This window comes from Chinchilla lanigera, unplaced genomic scaffold (genome assembly GCF_000276665.1).
Source record: "Chinchilla lanigera isolate Chin_1 unplaced genomic scaffold, ChiLan1.0 scaffold00113, whole genome shotgun sequence".
NCBI lineage: Eukaryota > Metazoa > Chordata > Mammalia > Rodentia > Chinchillidae > Chinchilla > Chinchilla lanigera.
In genome coordinates this window covers 9237-28393 of record NW_004955514.1, presented here as the reverse complement: position 1 = coordinate 28393, position 19157 = coordinate 9237, and the positions used below count along the sequence as shown (strand labels likewise).

The window sequence follows — 19157 nt, the reverse complement described above, 5'->3', positions numbered from 1 at the left end:
TTTTTGTTTGGTTCTTTTTCAGACTGTATCTCATCATTGAATTTCTCTTTTATAGCCTGCGTTGTCTTCCTAATTCATTTAGCAGTTTATCTGTATTCTCTTTGAATTCATTGTCATTTTAATCATTCTTTTGCATTCTGTGGTATTTTATCCAGTTTGGTATCAGAGAGTTACAAACTTTTGTAGGTCTCATGTTTTCTTTTTTTTTGTATTTCTGTGTTCAGATTTGTGCTTCTGTTGGGATGGCTATTGCTCCCCTTTTTACTGTGAGCCTTCACAGTTAGGAGTTTGTGGTTGAGACTGTGCCCTGCGATATCGTTCAGATGCATAATGTTGAGTTGCCATAAGAGTTGGATTTTATAGTGTAATTGCCCTGTGGTTCATGGGTTTTGACACCTGCTTTCTTTATGGATGTTGCATGAGTGGAGTCCTGCTGGTAGTTTCAGCAGATGTGAGATGATGTAGACAGAAAATATGACCTGTACCCTCCACGGTTACTTCACTGGATCTGTCAGTGACATGCAGTCTGCTAGTGTATGGAGCAACCTGTGTTGAGGTAGGTCTGTTGTAATTGTGGTTTTTCCACAACCTTTGTGTTATTTTTACTGTTTCTATGGATGTCAATGTTTAAGATCTAGTCTTTTGGTTTCACTTGATTGTTCCTGCTTGGAGCTAGCTGGGAGGTTTTATTTCCTTTATTTAAGTTGAAGGATTTGATAAGGTTAAAGTGGGGCTAGGTCTTAGGTGGATCAAGGTGCCATTTCTCTCAGTTGGGCTAGGAATGTAGCTGAGCAATAGCAGATCATCCACCCAACATGCTAGCAGTGTTGGGCTTGACACTGTGTAGAAAGGGGAAGACAAAGAAGAAATAAAGGCTTTAATGGCTTGTATTTAGAGCCCCACCCCGCCAGCCTCATGTGCTTAGAGGTGGCTGAATCAAGGTGTGTGATACTGGGTGTGTGACATCTGGATTGGTCTCCTAATTGGATTAGCATAGTTATGGGTATGGCTGAATGGATGTACTGAAGAGGGAACCCATACCCTTGGAATGGGTGTCACCCCAAAAAGGCTTGTAGCCTAGAGGACATAAAAGGGGAAGGGAGCTGCTTGCTGCTGCCTCCTGGCTGCATGCCATAAACTTTCTCCTCTCTGATGCCCCTCTGCCATGTTGCCCTGTCTTGGAGCGGACTATGGACTGAAACCTCTACAAACTGAGAGCTAAAATGAACGTTTTCTCCTGTAACTTGTAGGTGTTAGGTATTTTGTCCCAGTAATAAGAAAAGTAACTAAGAGAAAAGCAGAACATAACAAAGAAACAAAGTTCTGAAAAACTACCACAGTCTCCAAAGCACCAAAAACAGTACAAGACAAACTAAAAAGTTTCAAAAAAATTAAAGAATGGGGGGGAGTGTGCAATTTAAAGTCAAAAAGAGAAAAAAAGAAGAGAATACAGAGAAAGTAGGAATAATGTAATAAGTAAAATAAAAAGCAAAAAGAAAAATTAGATATTAAATAAAAACAAAAATGTATATTTAAAAGCAAAATAACATCAGAAATCTTTTTGAGGAACCACCATACTAATTTCCAAAGTGGTTGTACTAGTTTATATTCCCACCAGCAGTGTAAAGCCCCACCCCCACAGCATTTGTCATTATTTGAGTTCCTGATGATGGTCATTCTTTCTGGAGTAAGAGGGAATCTTACATCTTAGTTTGCGTTTCTTTAATGGCCAGTGATGTTGAGCATTTCTTCATGATTTATTGGCCATTTGTACTTCTAGGGAGTCTCTATTCATTTCACTTGCCCACTTTTTCATTGGGTCTCTTACTGGGAGGCGGTCTAATTATTTTTAGTTCTTTGTGTATCAGTCTTCTGAGGTATAGCTGACAAATTTTTATTTCTTCATTGTAGATTCTGCAGTGTAGATTGTCTTTTTACTCAATGTAGGGAAGAATGAAGCCCAAGATGGGGTACGATAGTTCAGGCTGTGAAAGGGAAGGGAGGTCCTGGGGGACAGTAAGTCTTGAGTCAGCAGGACTCTGGTGCAGGTGCGCTTCTCCTTGTCAATGTAAAATAAACTATATATCCACTCACCCATATAAGGTCTGATATTGGCAGGTAGCCACTATTTTGTATGCTTCTGTAAATCTGGACTGTTACAAGAATTGTCAGGTAGTAATTGAGGATGGCTGCAAGAGTGTGTGCGGTGCCTGGGAGCAGCTAGGCACAGCTGGTCTATGCCGCTATGCTGCTGAGCAGCTGAATAAAAGCGTATCAGACATGCTCTTTTCTGGGCTGCCTGAATCTCAGGTGAACCTCCCCTTTTGGGACTGGTGACAGGACACTCCTCTGGCTGTTCTTTTTTTTTTTGCTGTGCAAAAGTATTTAAATTTGATACGATCCCATTTGTTGATTCTTGGGTACTATTTCTTGTAAAACTGGGGTTCTGTTCAGAAAATCCTTGCCTATTTGAAGAGTTTTACTTCTTTTTTTGTACTGGAAATCGAATTCAGGACCTTGCACTTGCCAGGCAGGCATTTGTGCTGCCGAGGTACATCCCCCCTCAAGAGTTTTACTTATTTTGTCTTCCAATGCATTGTTTCAGTTTTAACATTTAGTTCTTTGATCCATTTTTATTTTAGTTTAGTACATGGTGAGAAATAAAGGTCTAGATTCAATCTTCTGCATGTGAATAGCCAGTTTTCCCACAACCATTTATTAAAGAAGCTAACTGAAATTAGAAATTCCATTTGAGGGCTGGGGATTTAGCTCAGCGGCACAGCGCCTGCCTGGCAAGCACAAGGTCATGAGCTTGCTTCCCGGTACCGGGGAAAAAAAAAAAAAAAAGAAATTCCATTTGATCCAGGTATTCCCCTTGTAGGTATCTTCCCCAAAGCGTTAAACATGTCTTATTATAATGATACCCTGATACCACTCGTGTATAGCCACACAACTCTAAATAGCTACATCTTGGAAATGGCATATATGTCCATCAGTAGAAGAATGGATAAAGAGAAAATGTTGTTTATACAAAATGGAATAATATTCTGCCATAAAGAAAAGTGAGTCATTTGTAGGAAAATGGATGCACTTGAGACCATAATATTAAGTGAAATACTAGACTCACAGGCTTAAATATCCCATGGTTTCTCTTATAAGAAACCCAAAGTATAAGTAAAGAACAAAATAAAAGATAGATAATAGCAAGTAGAGAGATAGAGTGTTCTCCAAGGGGAAGGAGATAAAGAGATGGAGGGAGGTGAGAAGGAGGGGAGAGAAAGGGGATGAAAAAAGAAATGATGTGTTATGCACATGAACCAATTTTCCTCCAAGGAATGTAAACATTATGTAAAACAAATATGTACTAATAAAAAAAAGTCTTCCTGAAAAATAAAAATTTCCTCTCTTCCAAAATTGTTGACCTCTAGGCAAGAGTGGATGTTCACAACCCACATGGATCAGAGCTTCTGTTTCTTTTTAGGTGGTGTGCTGCAAAAGGCTATAGGTTGTTCATCCCTTTCTTTTTTTTTTTTTTTTTTGTCTTTTTAAGACAGAGTCTCCTTACACAGTTCATGCTGTCCTTGAGCTCACTTTGTAGCCTAGGCTGGTCTCCAACTTGCAGTGATCCTCCTGCCTCAGCCTCTGGAGTGCTGGGATTACAGGCATGTGCCACCACACTCAGTTCTTTTGCTTCTGTTACTTACCCAGCAACCATTGGGAGTGGTCCATGACCAGAGAGCCAGGTGAAGTATCTCAGTTGCTCTATGTGCCAGTACGAGGTAGGGAGGAAGTCAGAGTTTCTCCTGCAGATTTTTTTTGTGCCACCCTCAGGGAAGAGCTGGTGATGGTTGCTGCAGGTCGGAGTCCCTGGAGCCTTTTGTGCTGCTCACTTGGAGGATGTGAAAATTCTGTAGAATTGTACTGATTGTGCTTAAAGAAGTTTAGCTGGGGGCTCTGGTCTTCAGAGACCTAGCTCCAAATTGTGTTCCCCTGAAATCCTGCAGCTGGCTTCCTGAACTATTGTTTTTAAAGAAGTAACATCCATTCCCCCAGAGGTCACAGACTTGCTTGCAGTAAGTGTGCATTAACATTGCTGCAAAGCTCCTGAAGACAGGAAAATGCAGTACCCTTTGACTCCCAAAACAATGAGCTCAGAAAATCTCAAAATGGGTCCACAGTATAGTGCATGAGCATCCACAGCATGTTCAGAAAGCTTCTCCAGAGTGTGTTTGCTCTGTAGACCTGGTTCTACTGTCTGCTCAGACTGCCTTTTTGCTTACTACTGAATCTGTAGTAGTGTGCTCACTTGGATTCTCCCTTCATCTCTACCCTGCCCTCCTACATCAAAGTAGGTACTGAGGCGTTCTGTCTGCTTTGCTCTATTATTTAAGCTCTCTCTGGGTTTCCCCAGGTTTGAATCCAGCATTTTCACAGGCACCCATTTGGATAAAGCAGCTGCTCTCCAGGTGTTTTGCTTCTGTCTCATAGAAAAGTGGGTGAGTGCTGGGTTCCTCTGAAATGCAATGTCGGTTTCTCTACTACCTTCTTAATATGTTTCCATTACTTTTATCATTTATGAGAAATATCCTTTTAATGTTCACTCTATTTGGGTCCTTATATTCATTTTTATATGAATTCTAGGTCGGATAAAGTGGGGGTAAAATTAGGCTTTATTACTTAACGTTTTATAAAATATTATTATGAAAGAAGGTAAATACTGCTCTCATAGATTATTTTGGGATTGATGCATTAAGATTTTGTTAAAGCTTGTGTCTCGATATACCCACGGAGTCTCAGAGGCTGAATGTAGAATGTGTGACACTGATTCATGGTGCAATGCTAGGATCAAGGGCACTAGGATTAAGGTGAGTGCTACTCACCCTAAGGCTGGGTAACCTGGATAAGATACAAGGGACAGAAAGAGCTGTGGTAATGCCTTGCTCGCTTTGCTACTTTCTGCCCACCATAAGTTGTTTCTCCTCTGTGATGCCAGTCTGCCACTCTGCCTTGGAGCCAGCCAATTATAGACTGAAACCTCTACGAACTGTGAATTAAATAAACCTTTCCTCCTTTAACTTTGGGTGTCAGGTATTTTATCTCAGCAACACAGATATAAAAGACTGTTAGAGCGACTTGTAGTTTACTTTAAATGATCAGAAATTATTGTTGTTGCTATAATTGCCTGATGATTTTCTTGTTGGTTTTTGTTCTTTGAGATAGGGTCTAGCTATGCAATTCAGGCTGGCCTTGAACTCACTATGTAGTACAGGCTGGACTCAGACTTGTGGCAGTCCTCCTTTCTCAGCTTATTGAGTGCTGGGATTATAGGCATGTGCCACCAGGCCCAGCTGCGTAATGACTCTTTAAGAGTGTCGGTTGGACTCGGTACTACTATCACTGGTGAGTTTGTATTTAATTGAGAAATCCAGGCCCCAATCCAGAAGTACTTACTTGGAGTCTGAATTTTGATAAGATCTCAAATTCTTGGTTGTACCCATTAAAATTTTAGTACCCTTGGAACTCACCATAGCTTTAGCATCTGATTAAAATTATATAATTTATTGTATAAAATATAAATATAGGGCCGGGGATATAGTTCAGTGACATAGCGCCTGCCTAGCAAGCGCAAGGTCCTGAGTTTGATTCCCAGTACCTCACCCCCCCAAAAATATGGCACTTAAAGTTTGTATTTCTGTGTTGATACCTTAATTTTACACTTCATATTACATGAAAGTGTAGTACTATCACATCTTCAGTGAGGATGAATCATATCTTCCCTGGAGTTCTTAAATTTTATACAAATAAAAAATTAGAGATACAAGTTTAGAAGAGAGAAAAAGCTACCTTATTGGAAAGAGGAGAGAAGTGAGGAGATAGACAGCTGCCTCGTCAGAGTGAGGGAGCTTGAGGGTCTTTGTTCTTAGCCGCTTTTATTATATGGCAAGAAAGGGACTCTACTCCTAGAGAGTTGTTCCTGGTGTCCCTTTCCGTTGTCTATGTGCAACTTGTTGGGTAAGCTCCTTTTGGTCTTCTTTGTTTTGACGTGGTGATACCTGATATTTATAGCAGAACCTCACATTCAAGGCCAAGTTAGCAATTAATAAAGGGATATGTGGACATTTTAGTATATTAACGTGGTGAGAGAATAATATATATGTAGGTATGTGAGTGTCCTGGTGTGAGTATATATTTTACATACTGGGTTGTGTATAATGCGGTGCTTTCTCCAGCTTGCCTCCTAACTTAACTGGAGGTGGAGAGGATTGAATTGCGACTCTGGTGCCCAGGTAATATTAGTTTTCCCTGCTTGTCTTAATTGTTCCCTCTAGCAGGGGTTTAACACTTTCCAGTCAGGATTTGCCGTAAACCTCACTAAGGCCCTTATCCTTCCCTTTCTGTACCCCAGCTTTCCTTACAGTGTTTACATTGATTTTTGTGGATCTCATATCACTTGCTTTCCTTAGATTATAAATTAGAGAACATCACCGTGTTAACTGTGTCAGAACTATAACTCTCTAAGCTCTCTCATTCATCTTGGGTCACATTAAGAGCTCTGTCAATGTCCATATGGTCAGTGTGCTCTTTGTTTGTTTATATATGTATTTATTTATTTTTCAGGAACTATTGACATTCAGAGATGTGGCCATTGATTTCTCTCCAGAGGAGTGGGAATGCCTGGACCCTGCCCAGTGGAATTTATATAGGGACGTGATGTTAGAGAACTACAGAAACCTGGTCTCCCTGGGTGAGGATAATGTGCAGAGAATTCTTGATGCACTAACAACATTAGTTTACTTTACAGAGCATCTCTTAGGTGTTTTTGCTTTGCATGAATCATTTTCAGATTCTTACTTTCAAGGAAAAAAATTGGAGATGTATACTTGAAAATGTTTCTATTCTTGTTTTAACCTTCTCCTTTCTTGTGATAATGTACAACCTTCACTTAAGACTAGTGGTAATTACAGAAATCCAGTGCTATATGGCATACATCGTATAGTCCCCATTTTTCCCCTTTATCTTTGATTTGATACTAGTTGGAAGTGAGCTCATAGCGTGCAAATTGATGGGTCTGTCAGGAGACAAAATTTGGAAAAGTACTTTTCCAAAATCTTTTGATACTTTTCTAGTACTAAGCAAAGTATGGGTTAGAAGTGTCTCAAGCAAGCACTGTGTTCTATCTTTCAACAAATAGGTCTTGCTATATCTAAGCCATATCTGGTCACCTTTCTGGAGCAAAGGAAGGAGCTTTGGAATATGGAAAGAGAAGAAATAGTAGCCATTTCCCCAGGTAGGTAGGAACAGAAAACACAGGTAAGGTGTCCAAATGTTAAAGAGGAAGCCAGACTTTAAAATGTCAGTTGAACTGGGCGTGGTTGTGAATGTCTATAATCCCAGCATTCAGGAGTCTGAGGCAGGAAGCTTGTGAGTTTGAAGGCTAGCCCTATCTCAGAAAACTAGAGATGGGTGCTTGGTTTGAGAAAATCTGTTCCAATGGAAATGATTTTTTAGAAGCCTAGGTTTAGTTCTCTTTCTATCCCAGAAGGGAGGGCATTTCTTGCCCTATGTTTATCATTCTTTAAAAACCTCCAAGGCTCCTCCTCCCCACACATTTACAGTGATAGGTAAATCCCTTCCATTTACCTTTGAGAGTCTGCATGCTGGCTACTTTTTCATTGCTGTGCACATTTCAAAAGACCTCTGTGCGAAGACAAAGAAGTTTCCCTGATATTGTCTAAAATACTCATTCATTAAAATTGTTTCATCAGAGCTCTTTATGAATGGTTATAATGGACTTTCTGTGAAATTTTTCTGCCCTTGATCCTAGCATTGCACCATGAATCAGTGTCACACATTCTACATTCAGCCTCCTCTGAAAAAGTCCCACCTATGACCACATGAGGCTCTGGGGGTGCATTCTGCTGTATACTGAATGTTAATGATACAGAATGTCTTTACTCAATGGGTATTATATAGTCACAACTGAAAAGTATAGTTATTAGAAAGACTTTAAAAATAGTACACATATATTTATTCAGGATCTTATGGGTTAAAGTTTTTTTCTTCTTGTTTTGCAATTTGTTTTTCTGTCTCATTTTTAAAGGTAGGTTCCTTCACATCAGTTATTGTTTTTTTATGTATATATATATATAATTTTTATTTTTATTTTTTGGTACCGGGAATCAAACTCAGGACCTTGTGCTTACGAGGCAGATGCTTGTGCCACTGAGCTGTATTCCTGGCCCTATGTATATATTGAATGGATAGCAGTTTTCAATATTGTGCACTTTTGGCAGTGGAAGGTGAAATTCAAATATGTATAAGCCATGTATCTATTGCCAGTAAAACTGTATATGTTTTTATTTGCATGCAAAACTATTACTACTGTTTTTGTTCATGACATATTTTCTGTGTTGATTTGTGTTGAGTAGTTTCATTGTACTTGAATATTCATGGAAATTATTAATGAATTAATTTCCTTGTCTAAGAAGAATACCTAAGATTTAGAGGTAGCTTTTCAACATTTTTGTACTTGTGGTCAAAACCCCATAAAATAAAATATACTCTCAAGTATTTTTAAGTGTACTATTCGGAATTATTCAGTACATTCAGGTAGTTACATAACATATCAGTATAAAGCTGTCATCTTGCACAACTAAAATTCAATACCCATGAAAAGTAAATGCCCTTTTCTCTCTTTGCTCTCCCGGTTGCAAACACCATTCTGCTTTCTGTTCTACATGTTTCACTGCTTTAGATGTGGAGGTAGAGTCACATAGTACCTGTCTGTTTGTGAGTGGCTTATTTCACTTAGAATAACATCCTCAAGATTAATCATTATTCTGGATGTTAGAAAATTTGTTACCTTTTTAATGGTTGAATAGTATTGTAAATTGCCTTCATCCATTCATGGAAAGGAACATTTAAGTTGCTTCTACCTATTGGCTGTTGTAAATAATGTTGCAGTGCACATCAGTGTATGAATATATGTAGACTTGTCCATACATGTGAGGATTTGTTACTGTACTCTGTATTCTGTTTAACTTCATGTCAGCATTAAACTATTTCAATTACAGTACTTTATTATGTTTTGAAATCTACTTTTATTTATTATGGTTAGAAAAGAACTTAATATTTTAAGATCTATTGTGCTTCAGCAGTTGGTTTGTTCAATATATAACAAGTTGTTAAGATTGTGTATGTAGGTCTAGTTGGTTTATGTTTTTCATAGTCCTCTGTTTCCTGTTACAATTCTGTCAGGCTTTATTTTGCTTTATTGTACCTGAGGAATTGACATCCTGCTCTTGTGTCACTTCATATTTATTCAATTCTGTCAATATTTGCTTCTTATATTAGAGACATGCTATGTGAGTTACATATATATATATATAATTGTTAAAGTATCCTAGAAAGTCATCCCTTTTATCATTATTAATTTTCATCTCATTAAAGTTTTGAACTTAAAGTGTATTTCATTTCATATCACTGTGACTCTATTTTGTATAATTATGGTGAACTCTCCTTCTTTTGTTTTGCAAGTAATATCATTTCCAACTTTTCTCTTTTAGCCTGTTTGTTCTTACATATAAAAAGTCTGTAGACAGCACATACAATGGACCCTTGCACTCAATTCGTGTGCAAGGGCTGGTTGTAACTGAAGTTGGTTGTAAGTCAAGACTATTTTTCCCATGAGAAATAATAGAAATACCCATAATGTGTTCTGAACCTCTCAAAACACCCTTAACTAACCATTATATATATATATATATATATAAATTTTTTTCTTTGTTTTTGGTACTGGGAATTGAATTCATGAGCTTGTACTTGCCAGGCAGGAGTTGAGCTGCTGAGCTAAATCCCTAGCCTTTTTTTTTTTTTTTCATAATATAAAAGGGTTGTATAATATGCATAATTTACCAGAAACACAAATAAAATTCCTAGTGTATTCACCAAAAAGTTATAAAATGTGCCTAGTTTACCAGAAACAATAATTTCGTATTGTACTCACCATTGAAGTTGACATCTTTGTCTTGCAGGAAGGGAGGATGAAATGGAAGTTGGTTATTGTTTGAAAGGAGAGTCCCCTTCCATAAGAACATCAGGAATCTGGCTCTCTGGTGTCATTTCTGTCCTTGGGAGAGTCTGTATCCCACTAAGACCTGCTTCTGGCTCAGTAAATCTCAACCTTTTCCGAACTAAAAGCTGGTCTAAGGTTGTCTGTTTCCATCTTTTCTTTAGTACTGTTCTGTAGTATGACATGACATTGTCATTAAGCAGATAAATGCAACAGTTGACTATTTCTCTGTTGGGATGGGTCTTCTCTACAAATGTTTGTAGCTCTGTCCATTATTTAAGGATTTCCTTTATTTCAGAAGAACTTTGCTGAACTGATTGTTGCTATTCTCCCTCCAATTCAAAAAGCTCCTCAGTTGCTCTTCTGTTTCTTAGCCAGAAGTTGCTGAAATTCCTCTGTAGACAGTTCTCTGAGTGTCCCAACATCACTACAAGCCTATGGACTCTGCTATAGTGATATGTAATCAACCACAGAGTCAGTTTACGGCTACAGCTCTTCTCCACAGCCTTCATAGTCTTTCCTGTGTAATTTTAGGCCACACTTTCTTCCAGGCAGATCTCAGTGTCCTTCGAGAGGATTGGCTCAGGATTTCTTAACCCTACACAGGAAAGGATGTTATAGTGTTCCCTCCCAAACTCTTAAGGGTGAAATTTGTATATAACATCATCTGGAAACACTTCAGGAACAGTTCCTTGGTGTATAGCTTCTTAAAGTTAGCTGTAACCTACGGGTCCATAGGCTGCAGTAGAGGAGTTGTCTTATGTGGGAGGAACTTGACTGAGAGCCATTAGAATTCTTTAGCCAATTTTTCTAACAAATCTTGTGGGTCAGCATGAACACTGTCCATGATGAGAGCCTTGAGTGGTAAACTTTTGTGTTCTGGATATTTCTTACTAGTAGGACAGATAGCTTCCCTTGATCCACTCACGAAGAAGTACTCTTGTTACCCAGGCTTTTATTTTAGATCTCCACATGACCCCTAAGCCTATTCTTTATGACTTTGTTTTCTGAGCATTCTAGGGGTCTCAGAGCAAGACAGAGTTTATCTTGAGGTCACCACTCACGTTGGCACATAGCAGTAAGGTAGGCCTATCCTTCATAGGCTTGTGACCTGGCATTTCCTTCTCTTACTGGGTAATGTATGTTCTCCTGGGCATTTTGATCCAGAAAAGGCTAGTTTCATCACAGTTGAAAACTTGGTGAGAGCCATTTCTCTGTCATTGTTTTGAAGTGAGGTATGTAATTTTCAGCAGCCATTTTGTCAACACTGGCTGCTTACCATGCCTAGTTATGCTATGAACCCCAGTTCTTGCTTTAAAGTTGTGAAACCACCTCTTACTCGCATGAAATGTTTCACTATTTTTACTCATTGATGGATTATCTTTTAAAAGAGCTACATTTATAGCCCTAGCTTTTTCACAAATTATAGGCTAAGGCTATAATCTGTCTTAGTTTATCCATACTAATAGACTAAGGCCTTTCTACTTTATGTAACATGTTTGATCATGACTTACTAATTTGAGTAACACCATTAGTAACTTTAGCTTTCTTATAAAAATCTTTCCTCTGTAGGGTTGTTGAGATGGTGAGTTTTGACATGCTGTACTAAGTATTAGTGAGATTGGTCATACCAATGCCACTCTTGTATTTCTCCACAATTTCCTTCTTCTTTTCAATTGCTATTGCTTTCTTTACCTTTCCTTTCCCTAGCTGCTTCTGTCAATTTTTGGAGGCCATTTTGATAGCGGTAATCATAGGGATTATGTAAAGCTCTAACTGAAATCACATCCACAGACACACATATCTGGGCTCAGACTGATGTTTATGTATGCTTACATATGCTTTTCTGGCATTGTGAGTCTTTGTTTACAACTGCGTAAGCGGCCAACATTTGGGTCATAACTCAAGACTTTGACTGTAAGTGAAATCTAAAGTTCTGGTTGTAACCCAAGTTGTTTGTATATGAAGTTGGTCGCAACTCAAAGGTCCACTGTAGCTTGATTTATTTAAAAAAAGGTTTAGTCTCATTAATAAATATATGTTTTTATTTCAGATTAAGTATAAATTCATTTATATTTGAAGAAATTGCTAAAAAGAAAAACTCTTGCCATTTTAGAAATTATTTAATTAATATTTAAATAATATTAGTTGGAAATACTTTTAAAGCAATCTAAGTTCAGAGTTGTATTATGTAGGATTTTCTGTAACAAAATTGGCTTATAAATTTAAAGTTGCTCAGTCAACAAAAACACACAAAATGCCATGATTCCTACTTTCAAGCTGTACATCAGAGCAGCTGTTCTTACATCTGGCTCCACTCAGCCATAGCGACTTCCCCCTGGGAGCTGTTCACTATTGCACAGTGGACAGCAGATCTGCCCTCACCCAGTCCAGATGCCGAGAGGCATTTTCCTGCCTAGGTGGAAGGACAGACTTGAGAATCGGTCAGCTCTGGCTGTGCATGTATCATTTCATTTAACTAGATGGTATCTCCTTCAGAGATACCTTTCAGTTATTTTTTAAGTAGGTAAGTATTGAAAAAATGCACTTTTTATAAGACAGCTCAGTCTTCATATACTGGATGATTTTTTGCCCTAAAAATAGAGTGTTATTAAACCGAGGTCTTTGAATGCTAAAAAGAAAAGAAGAGATACTGTTTTATGTATTATAATTTGTTTTCCTACTTGTTTTAATATTGAGCTTCATTGATTTTTATATTGACATGTATTGGTCCTTTTCCCATTTGTCTTTGTTTATAGATTTTTATATTGTCATTTACATGGGATTATAGAAAGCACCTTAAGGCCCCCAACTCTGTAATTTAGAGTATGTATGTTTATGTCTGTTGGTATTGTGGTTTGAACCCAGGACCTTTGCAGTGATGTACCTGTCCAGCCCCTTTATTTTTCATTTTGACTCAGGGTGTTCCTAAGTCTCTGAGTTATGCATGCTTGGCTCAAAGTTGTGATTCTTCTGTCTCAGCCTCCCAGAGTACTGGGATTGAAGGCATGCATCCTCCACATGCAGTCCTGTATTTTAAATTGGTAATGAATTCACTTTAATTCCACATGAAAATTCTTTGTCTTTGCATTGCTCTTTCATGTTTTTGATATCAGAGTAATTATTATTTTGTGTATCCCTTAACAGAGGTTTATGATGGTTTATTTATGCTTTTCTCTTTCAAATTTCATAGCATACAGAATTGTTTATGTGTTACATCTCCTTTCCCAGAGAGCTTTAAAATGTCATGGTTTGTGTTGCTTGTGAGCATTTTATTTTTCAGTGGAAATGATTTTCTTTACCATTTCTGGTAGGCTAGGTCCGTCTAATCCAGTTAGTGAACTGATCCAGTTATTGCACCCATGAGCCAGTCACTTCCAAAAGTCCTACCTGGGACTGTGTGAGGCTTTGATTCTTTTTTTTTTTTTTTTTTTTTTTTTTCTCCGGTACTGGGAACCGAACTCACGACCTTTCGCTTGCCAGGCAGACGCTTTGCCACTGAGCTAAATCCCCAGCCCCTGTGTGAGGCTTTGAGTAGGCATGTAAATATAAGACATAACAATGTAGAACAGTATGGAAGTTTCTAAAGAAATTATAATTAGAGTGATTATATGATTCAGCAATTCTGCTACTGAACATACAGCAAAAAAAAAAGTGAAATGGATATGTTGAAGTTGTTTCCACTCGTATATTCAGTGCAGCATTGTTTACAATAGCCAAAATACAAAAACAGTCTAAGTGCGCATCAATAGATGAAAAATAAAAATCCCAAACAAAATGGATTACTATTCAGCAGTAAGGAGAAAATCTTATTATATCAACATGGGTGCGTATTTAAAGAACACAGAGGACTTTACATAATATGAACTAAGGCAGACACCAAAATAAATTACTGCATGATCTTATGTGGAATCTGAAAATGTTGAAGTCAGAAGTTTCAAGAATCAAATATTGATTACTAGGGGCTATGGTTTTTATGGATGGTGGTCAGGATAATTTTGGCAAAAGGTTACAAAATTTAAGTTTAATATATATGAACAATAGAAGAACTCAACTACTCAAAATGGTGAGTGTAATTAATGTATTGATAAGTGGTAATAGAATGTAAAATATGCTAAGCACTAAAATGATGATTATATGATATAAGTGCATGTGTTATTTAGCTAGATTTGGTGATTCTAGCACATATGTATACTTTTTTTTGGTACCAGAAATTGAACTCAGGTCCTCATGCTTGCCAGGCAGGTGCTGTGCTGCTGAGCTATATCTTCAGCTTACATATATACACTTTAAAACATTATGATATACTTCATAAATACATAGAGTTTAATTTGCCAATGAAATCATTAATAATAAATTTTAAGAAATTTCAAACCCAGTCATTTGTCCCAAAATAAACCTATCTATAGAACTCTGTTTTAGAATAAATAAGCCAGAATTAAAAATAAACAAAATGAAAATCCCTCAAGAAAGCCAGCATTTGTACATGTTTTCCTCTTTTTCTGTCCTGAGGGAGAAGAAAGGGTTGTTTTTTTTTTCCTTTCTTTTTTTAAACCTCTAATTCCACAGTGCTCTGGGGAGGAAGATCTGTAGTTGACAAAAGTAGCAAATGTTCCTCTTCCTGTATGGTGTATCTCCCTGCCCCCACCCCCCCAATGTGCTGTTCACCTGGAGTGCTATAAACTCTTAGTTTTGGAAGCTCTTACAACAATATGGTCAGTATGTTGTTATGTTCATGTATCTCTGGAGTTACTATTCTCCTATCCTGCTGATGTTACCAGCTTCATATAATTTGATGTTATATTTGCAAAATATATTCACTGCAGTCTGTTAATTGAGATAACTTCTTATTTTTGTTTCAGCTGTATCTTCTCATTATATCCAAGACTTTTCAGGAGAGCAGTGTATAAAACATTTGCTCCAGAATATGATAAAGGGAAGATATGGAAATTGTGGCCTTGACAATTTATACGTAAGGAAAGAATGGGAAAGCATGGGTGAGAGTGAAGGTCAGAGTATATGTTATGATGGACATAACCAATGTGTGATACCTGTCCACAGCAAAAAATTGTTGGTCAATGGAGATGAAGAGCATCCATCATCTCAGAAAAGATCTCAGTTTATTCCAGTTTCTTCTGAAGAGCCATGTGTTTGTATAAGTAAGTATCCACACCAATTTTTGAAAGATAACTTCCCTTTGAAAGGAAAAATAGAGAATCTGAAAAGGGGCCTACCTCATTCTACTGGGTTAAACTTTAACTTAAACATCTCTATTGACAATGGATTTAAAAATGAAGAAATTTGTAAATGTGATCAGTTTGAGAGTCCCTTTAGAAAAAGTTCATCCTGCAATGAAGAAACAATTTCTCCTTTGGTCAAAATACACAATTTTAATGATTATGATATTTTTACTTTCCCATTATTGATTAATCCAGATGCAGATATGGATATCTGGAATGTACACTACATTCATAATGAAACTAGGAATCCCTTTAGCCAGGGGTCTATTCTAAATAATTACCCAGATACTTACATTGGTGAGAAAATTTACGAACGTGATGAAACTCACAAAGACTTCATCTGTGGCTCAAATCCTTGGAAACATGAGTGGACTTGCTTTCCAAAGGGTCTTTCTCAAGATAAAAAAGGTAGGAAAATCTATAAATACTCAAAATTTGCTACCCTCCCAAGTATCCATATTCAAAACAACACTTACAGATATAAAGAATGTGGCAAAACTTTTAATCAAATTTTAGACCTTATTCAATATCAGAAAATTCATTCTGGAGAGAAACCTTACAAATGTAAAGAGTGTGGCAAAGCCTTTACCCACGATTCAAGGCTTAAACAACACCTGCACGTTCATGGTGTAAGAAAGAAACCCTGTAAATACAAAGAATGTGGTAAAGCTTTTAATCAGATCTCAGGTCTTACTCAAAATCAGAGAATGTATACTGGAGACCAATCCTACAAATGTAAAGAATGTGGGAAAGTCTTTACCCAGGATTCACGACTTAAACAACACCTGAGAATTCATAGCACTGGAGAGAAACCCTACAAATGTAAAGAATGTGGCAAAACTTTTAATCAAACTTCAGGCCTTTCTCGACATCAGAGAATCCATACTGGGGAGAAACCTTACAAGTGTAAAGAATGTGGCAAAGCCTTTGCCCAGGACTCAAGCCTTCGCCAACATCAGAGAATTCATACTGGAGAGAAACCCTACAAATGTAAAGAATGTGGCAAAACTTTTAATCAGATCTCAGTCCTTACCCGTCATCATAGTATTCATACTGGAGAGAAACCCTACAAATGTAAGGAATGTGGGAAAGCCTTTAACAGGCTTTCATATGTTGCACAACACTACAGAATTCATACTGGGGAGAAACCCTACAAGTGTAATGAATGTGGCAAAGCCTTTACCCTGTATTCAAGCCTTAGAAACCACCTAGGAATTCATAATGCTGGTGAGAAGCCCTACAAATGTAAAGAATGTGGCAAAGCTTTTAATCAAATTGCTAACCTTTCTGTACACAAAAGAATTCATACAGGAGAAAAACCCTACAAATGTAAAGAATGTGGCAAAGCCTTTAATGTTCGTTCAAACCTTACTCAACATCAAAAACATCATACTGGAGAGAGACCCTACCAATGTAAAGAATGTGGCAAGTCCTTTATTCAAATTTCAAACCTTATTCAACACCGGAGAATTCATATAGGAGGAAAGCCCTACAAATGTAAAGAATGTGGCAAAGCTTTTAATCAAAGCTCAAACCTCATTCGGCACCAGATAATTCACTTAGGAGAGAAACCCTATAGATGTAAACAATGTGGCAAAGCCTTTAATGGTTCTTCAAATCTTACTCTCCACCAGAGAGTTCATACTGGAGACAAACCCTACAAATGTAAAGAATGTGGCAAAGCATTTAAACGAATCTCCAGTGTTACTGTACACCAGAGAATACATACTGGAGAGAAACCCTACAAATGTAAAGAATGTGTCAAAGCCTTTAGCGATTGTTCTGCCCTTATCCAACACAAAAGAATTCATACTGGTGAGAAACGATACAAATGTAAAGAATGTGGTGAGGGCTTTAATAAAAGCTCTCGACTTACTATGCACCAGAGAATTCATAATGGAGGGAAACTCTATAATTGTAAAGAATGTGGCAAAGTCTTCAATGATTGTTCAACTCTTACTAACCATCACAGTATTCATACTGGAGAGAGACCTTACAAATGTAAAGATTGTGGCAAAGCCTTCAATGATCGTTCAACTCTTGCTCAGCACCATAGAATTCATACTGGAGAGAAGCCATACAAATGCAAAGAATGTGGCAAAGCTTTTACTCAAAGCTCACACCTTACCCGACACCAGAGAATTCATACTGGAGAGAAACCCTATCAATGTAAAGTATGCGGCAAAGCTTTTAATCAAAGCTCAAACCTTACTCAACACCAGAATATTCATAGTGAGGATAAATTGTAAAAATGTAAAGAAAGTGGCAACTCTTATTCAGATTTCAAACCTCATTCGTGGAATGACTGTGGGAAGATCTTTGTCCCAAATATACTTGTCAGAGTACCGCAAAATACTTATACTGAAGAAGAAATCCTTCATAAATGTAAACAGTGTAACAAGCATTATGCCTCAGAATTTGATGTATATAAGAATTCTTACTGGAGAGAAATCACACATGTATAGAAAATATGACAAATCCTTCAACATTTGCTTAAAATTCACTGGACATCCTTGGTTGATGTGGTAGAATAATCTTCACTTGGTGTCAGAGTAATACAGAAAATTTATCTCTGAATGAATAGAAATTTATTGTAAATTTTAACTTACAGAATATCCCTTTGAAAAGGAGAAATCACACCTCTCAGGAGATCATCCTTTGAAGAACAGGATTCCTGAGTTTTTAATCTATACTTTTCTTTACACTGGAGATTGAAATATTTGAGATTATGCATGGTTTTTGTAAGTAAATAAAACAGTGTGGTGTTTGAATGATGTCTTTCTGCCACAGGCATTCCATTTCTGAATCTGGATGACATAATGCACAATTAGGGAAATGATGGAAGGACATCTTTATTAATCCCTTTCCCCAGTGTCATTAAATATGAATTGTTTGGAGAATACTCTAATTTTTATCTGTTTTTCCCTATAGTAATTACTGAGAAATTGTAATGGTTATACAAATGATATAGGAGTATCAACCCTGTATTTTCAAATTGTTAGTTACTAATAAAATTTGTGTCCTTTAATTTTTCCACGTTTTAAATATTTTAAATATACTGAGTTTTTACAATACAATGATTACCTTTATTAATTTTTGGAGCAAAAGAACTATCAAAATTGTAATTGTGTGTTTGTGAATATATGTATTTATGTATACCTACCTTTTGAAGAGAAAGGGATTATAGAAATGAAAGATAATTTTGAAATACTTGAAAATGTCATAGTGATTAATGTCACATATCTTAAAAAGAAAAATTTCATTTCTGCAAGTGTGGATTTCTGGCTTTAAGATCTTTCCATGCCAATTCTTTTTTTATTTGCTTTCAACTTCTACAAAACCTAACATGACTTGTTCAAAGCTCATGAAATACTGTTATACATGTTTAAGCATGGTTTTTATAACATTTAGTAGAGTTCAGGAATGTCTTCTGGAGATGATTTTCACACCATATTAAGAAACATTTTATTAATGTATTAAGTTTCCACTTTAGCAGAGGAATGAAGTCTTTTTTTATGTTTCTTTCAGTTTGACAAATGAGATAAAATTCAGTGAATTCAGTGAGCCAGTTGAGGTGAAAACTGGATAAACTTCAAAAGTCAGGAAGTTGACATTTATATGAAACAACAGTGTTGGTTATACAATGTATTCCACAACTAAGAGAAAAGTGTTTCAAGCGGAATGCTTTTGCTTCATGTAGTAGAAGGAAACCTGCAGGCAGAGGAGATACTGTTTATACATATTGCATGTAGACACGTCCATCACCTAAAAATGTTTTGTGCAATTCTATAATGCATGGCTAATTGGCTACTGACCTTTGGAAATGGTATGTATTTTTTTTTTTT

General features: G+C 37.0%; 1 protein-coding gene across 1 annotated transcript in view; it reads left to right on the top strand.

Annotated features, from left to right (window-relative positions):
* Znf721 (zinc finger protein 721) overlaps positions 1–17653 on the top strand; it is a 70990-nt gene extending 53337 nt beyond the window's left edge. The window contains exons 4-7 of the mRNA XM_013506812.1: positions 4412–4496; positions 6619–6745; positions 7193–7288; positions 14935–17653. Of these exons, the coding sequence (XP_013362266.1) occupies positions 4412–4496; positions 6619–6745; positions 7193–7288; positions 14935–17561 (2935 nt within the window). The 3' untranslated portion in view covers positions 17562–17653. The remainder of the gene's footprint in view (positions 1–4411; positions 4497–6618; positions 6746–7192; positions 7289–14934) is intronic.
* Positions 17654–19157: the final 1504 nt, after the last annotated feature.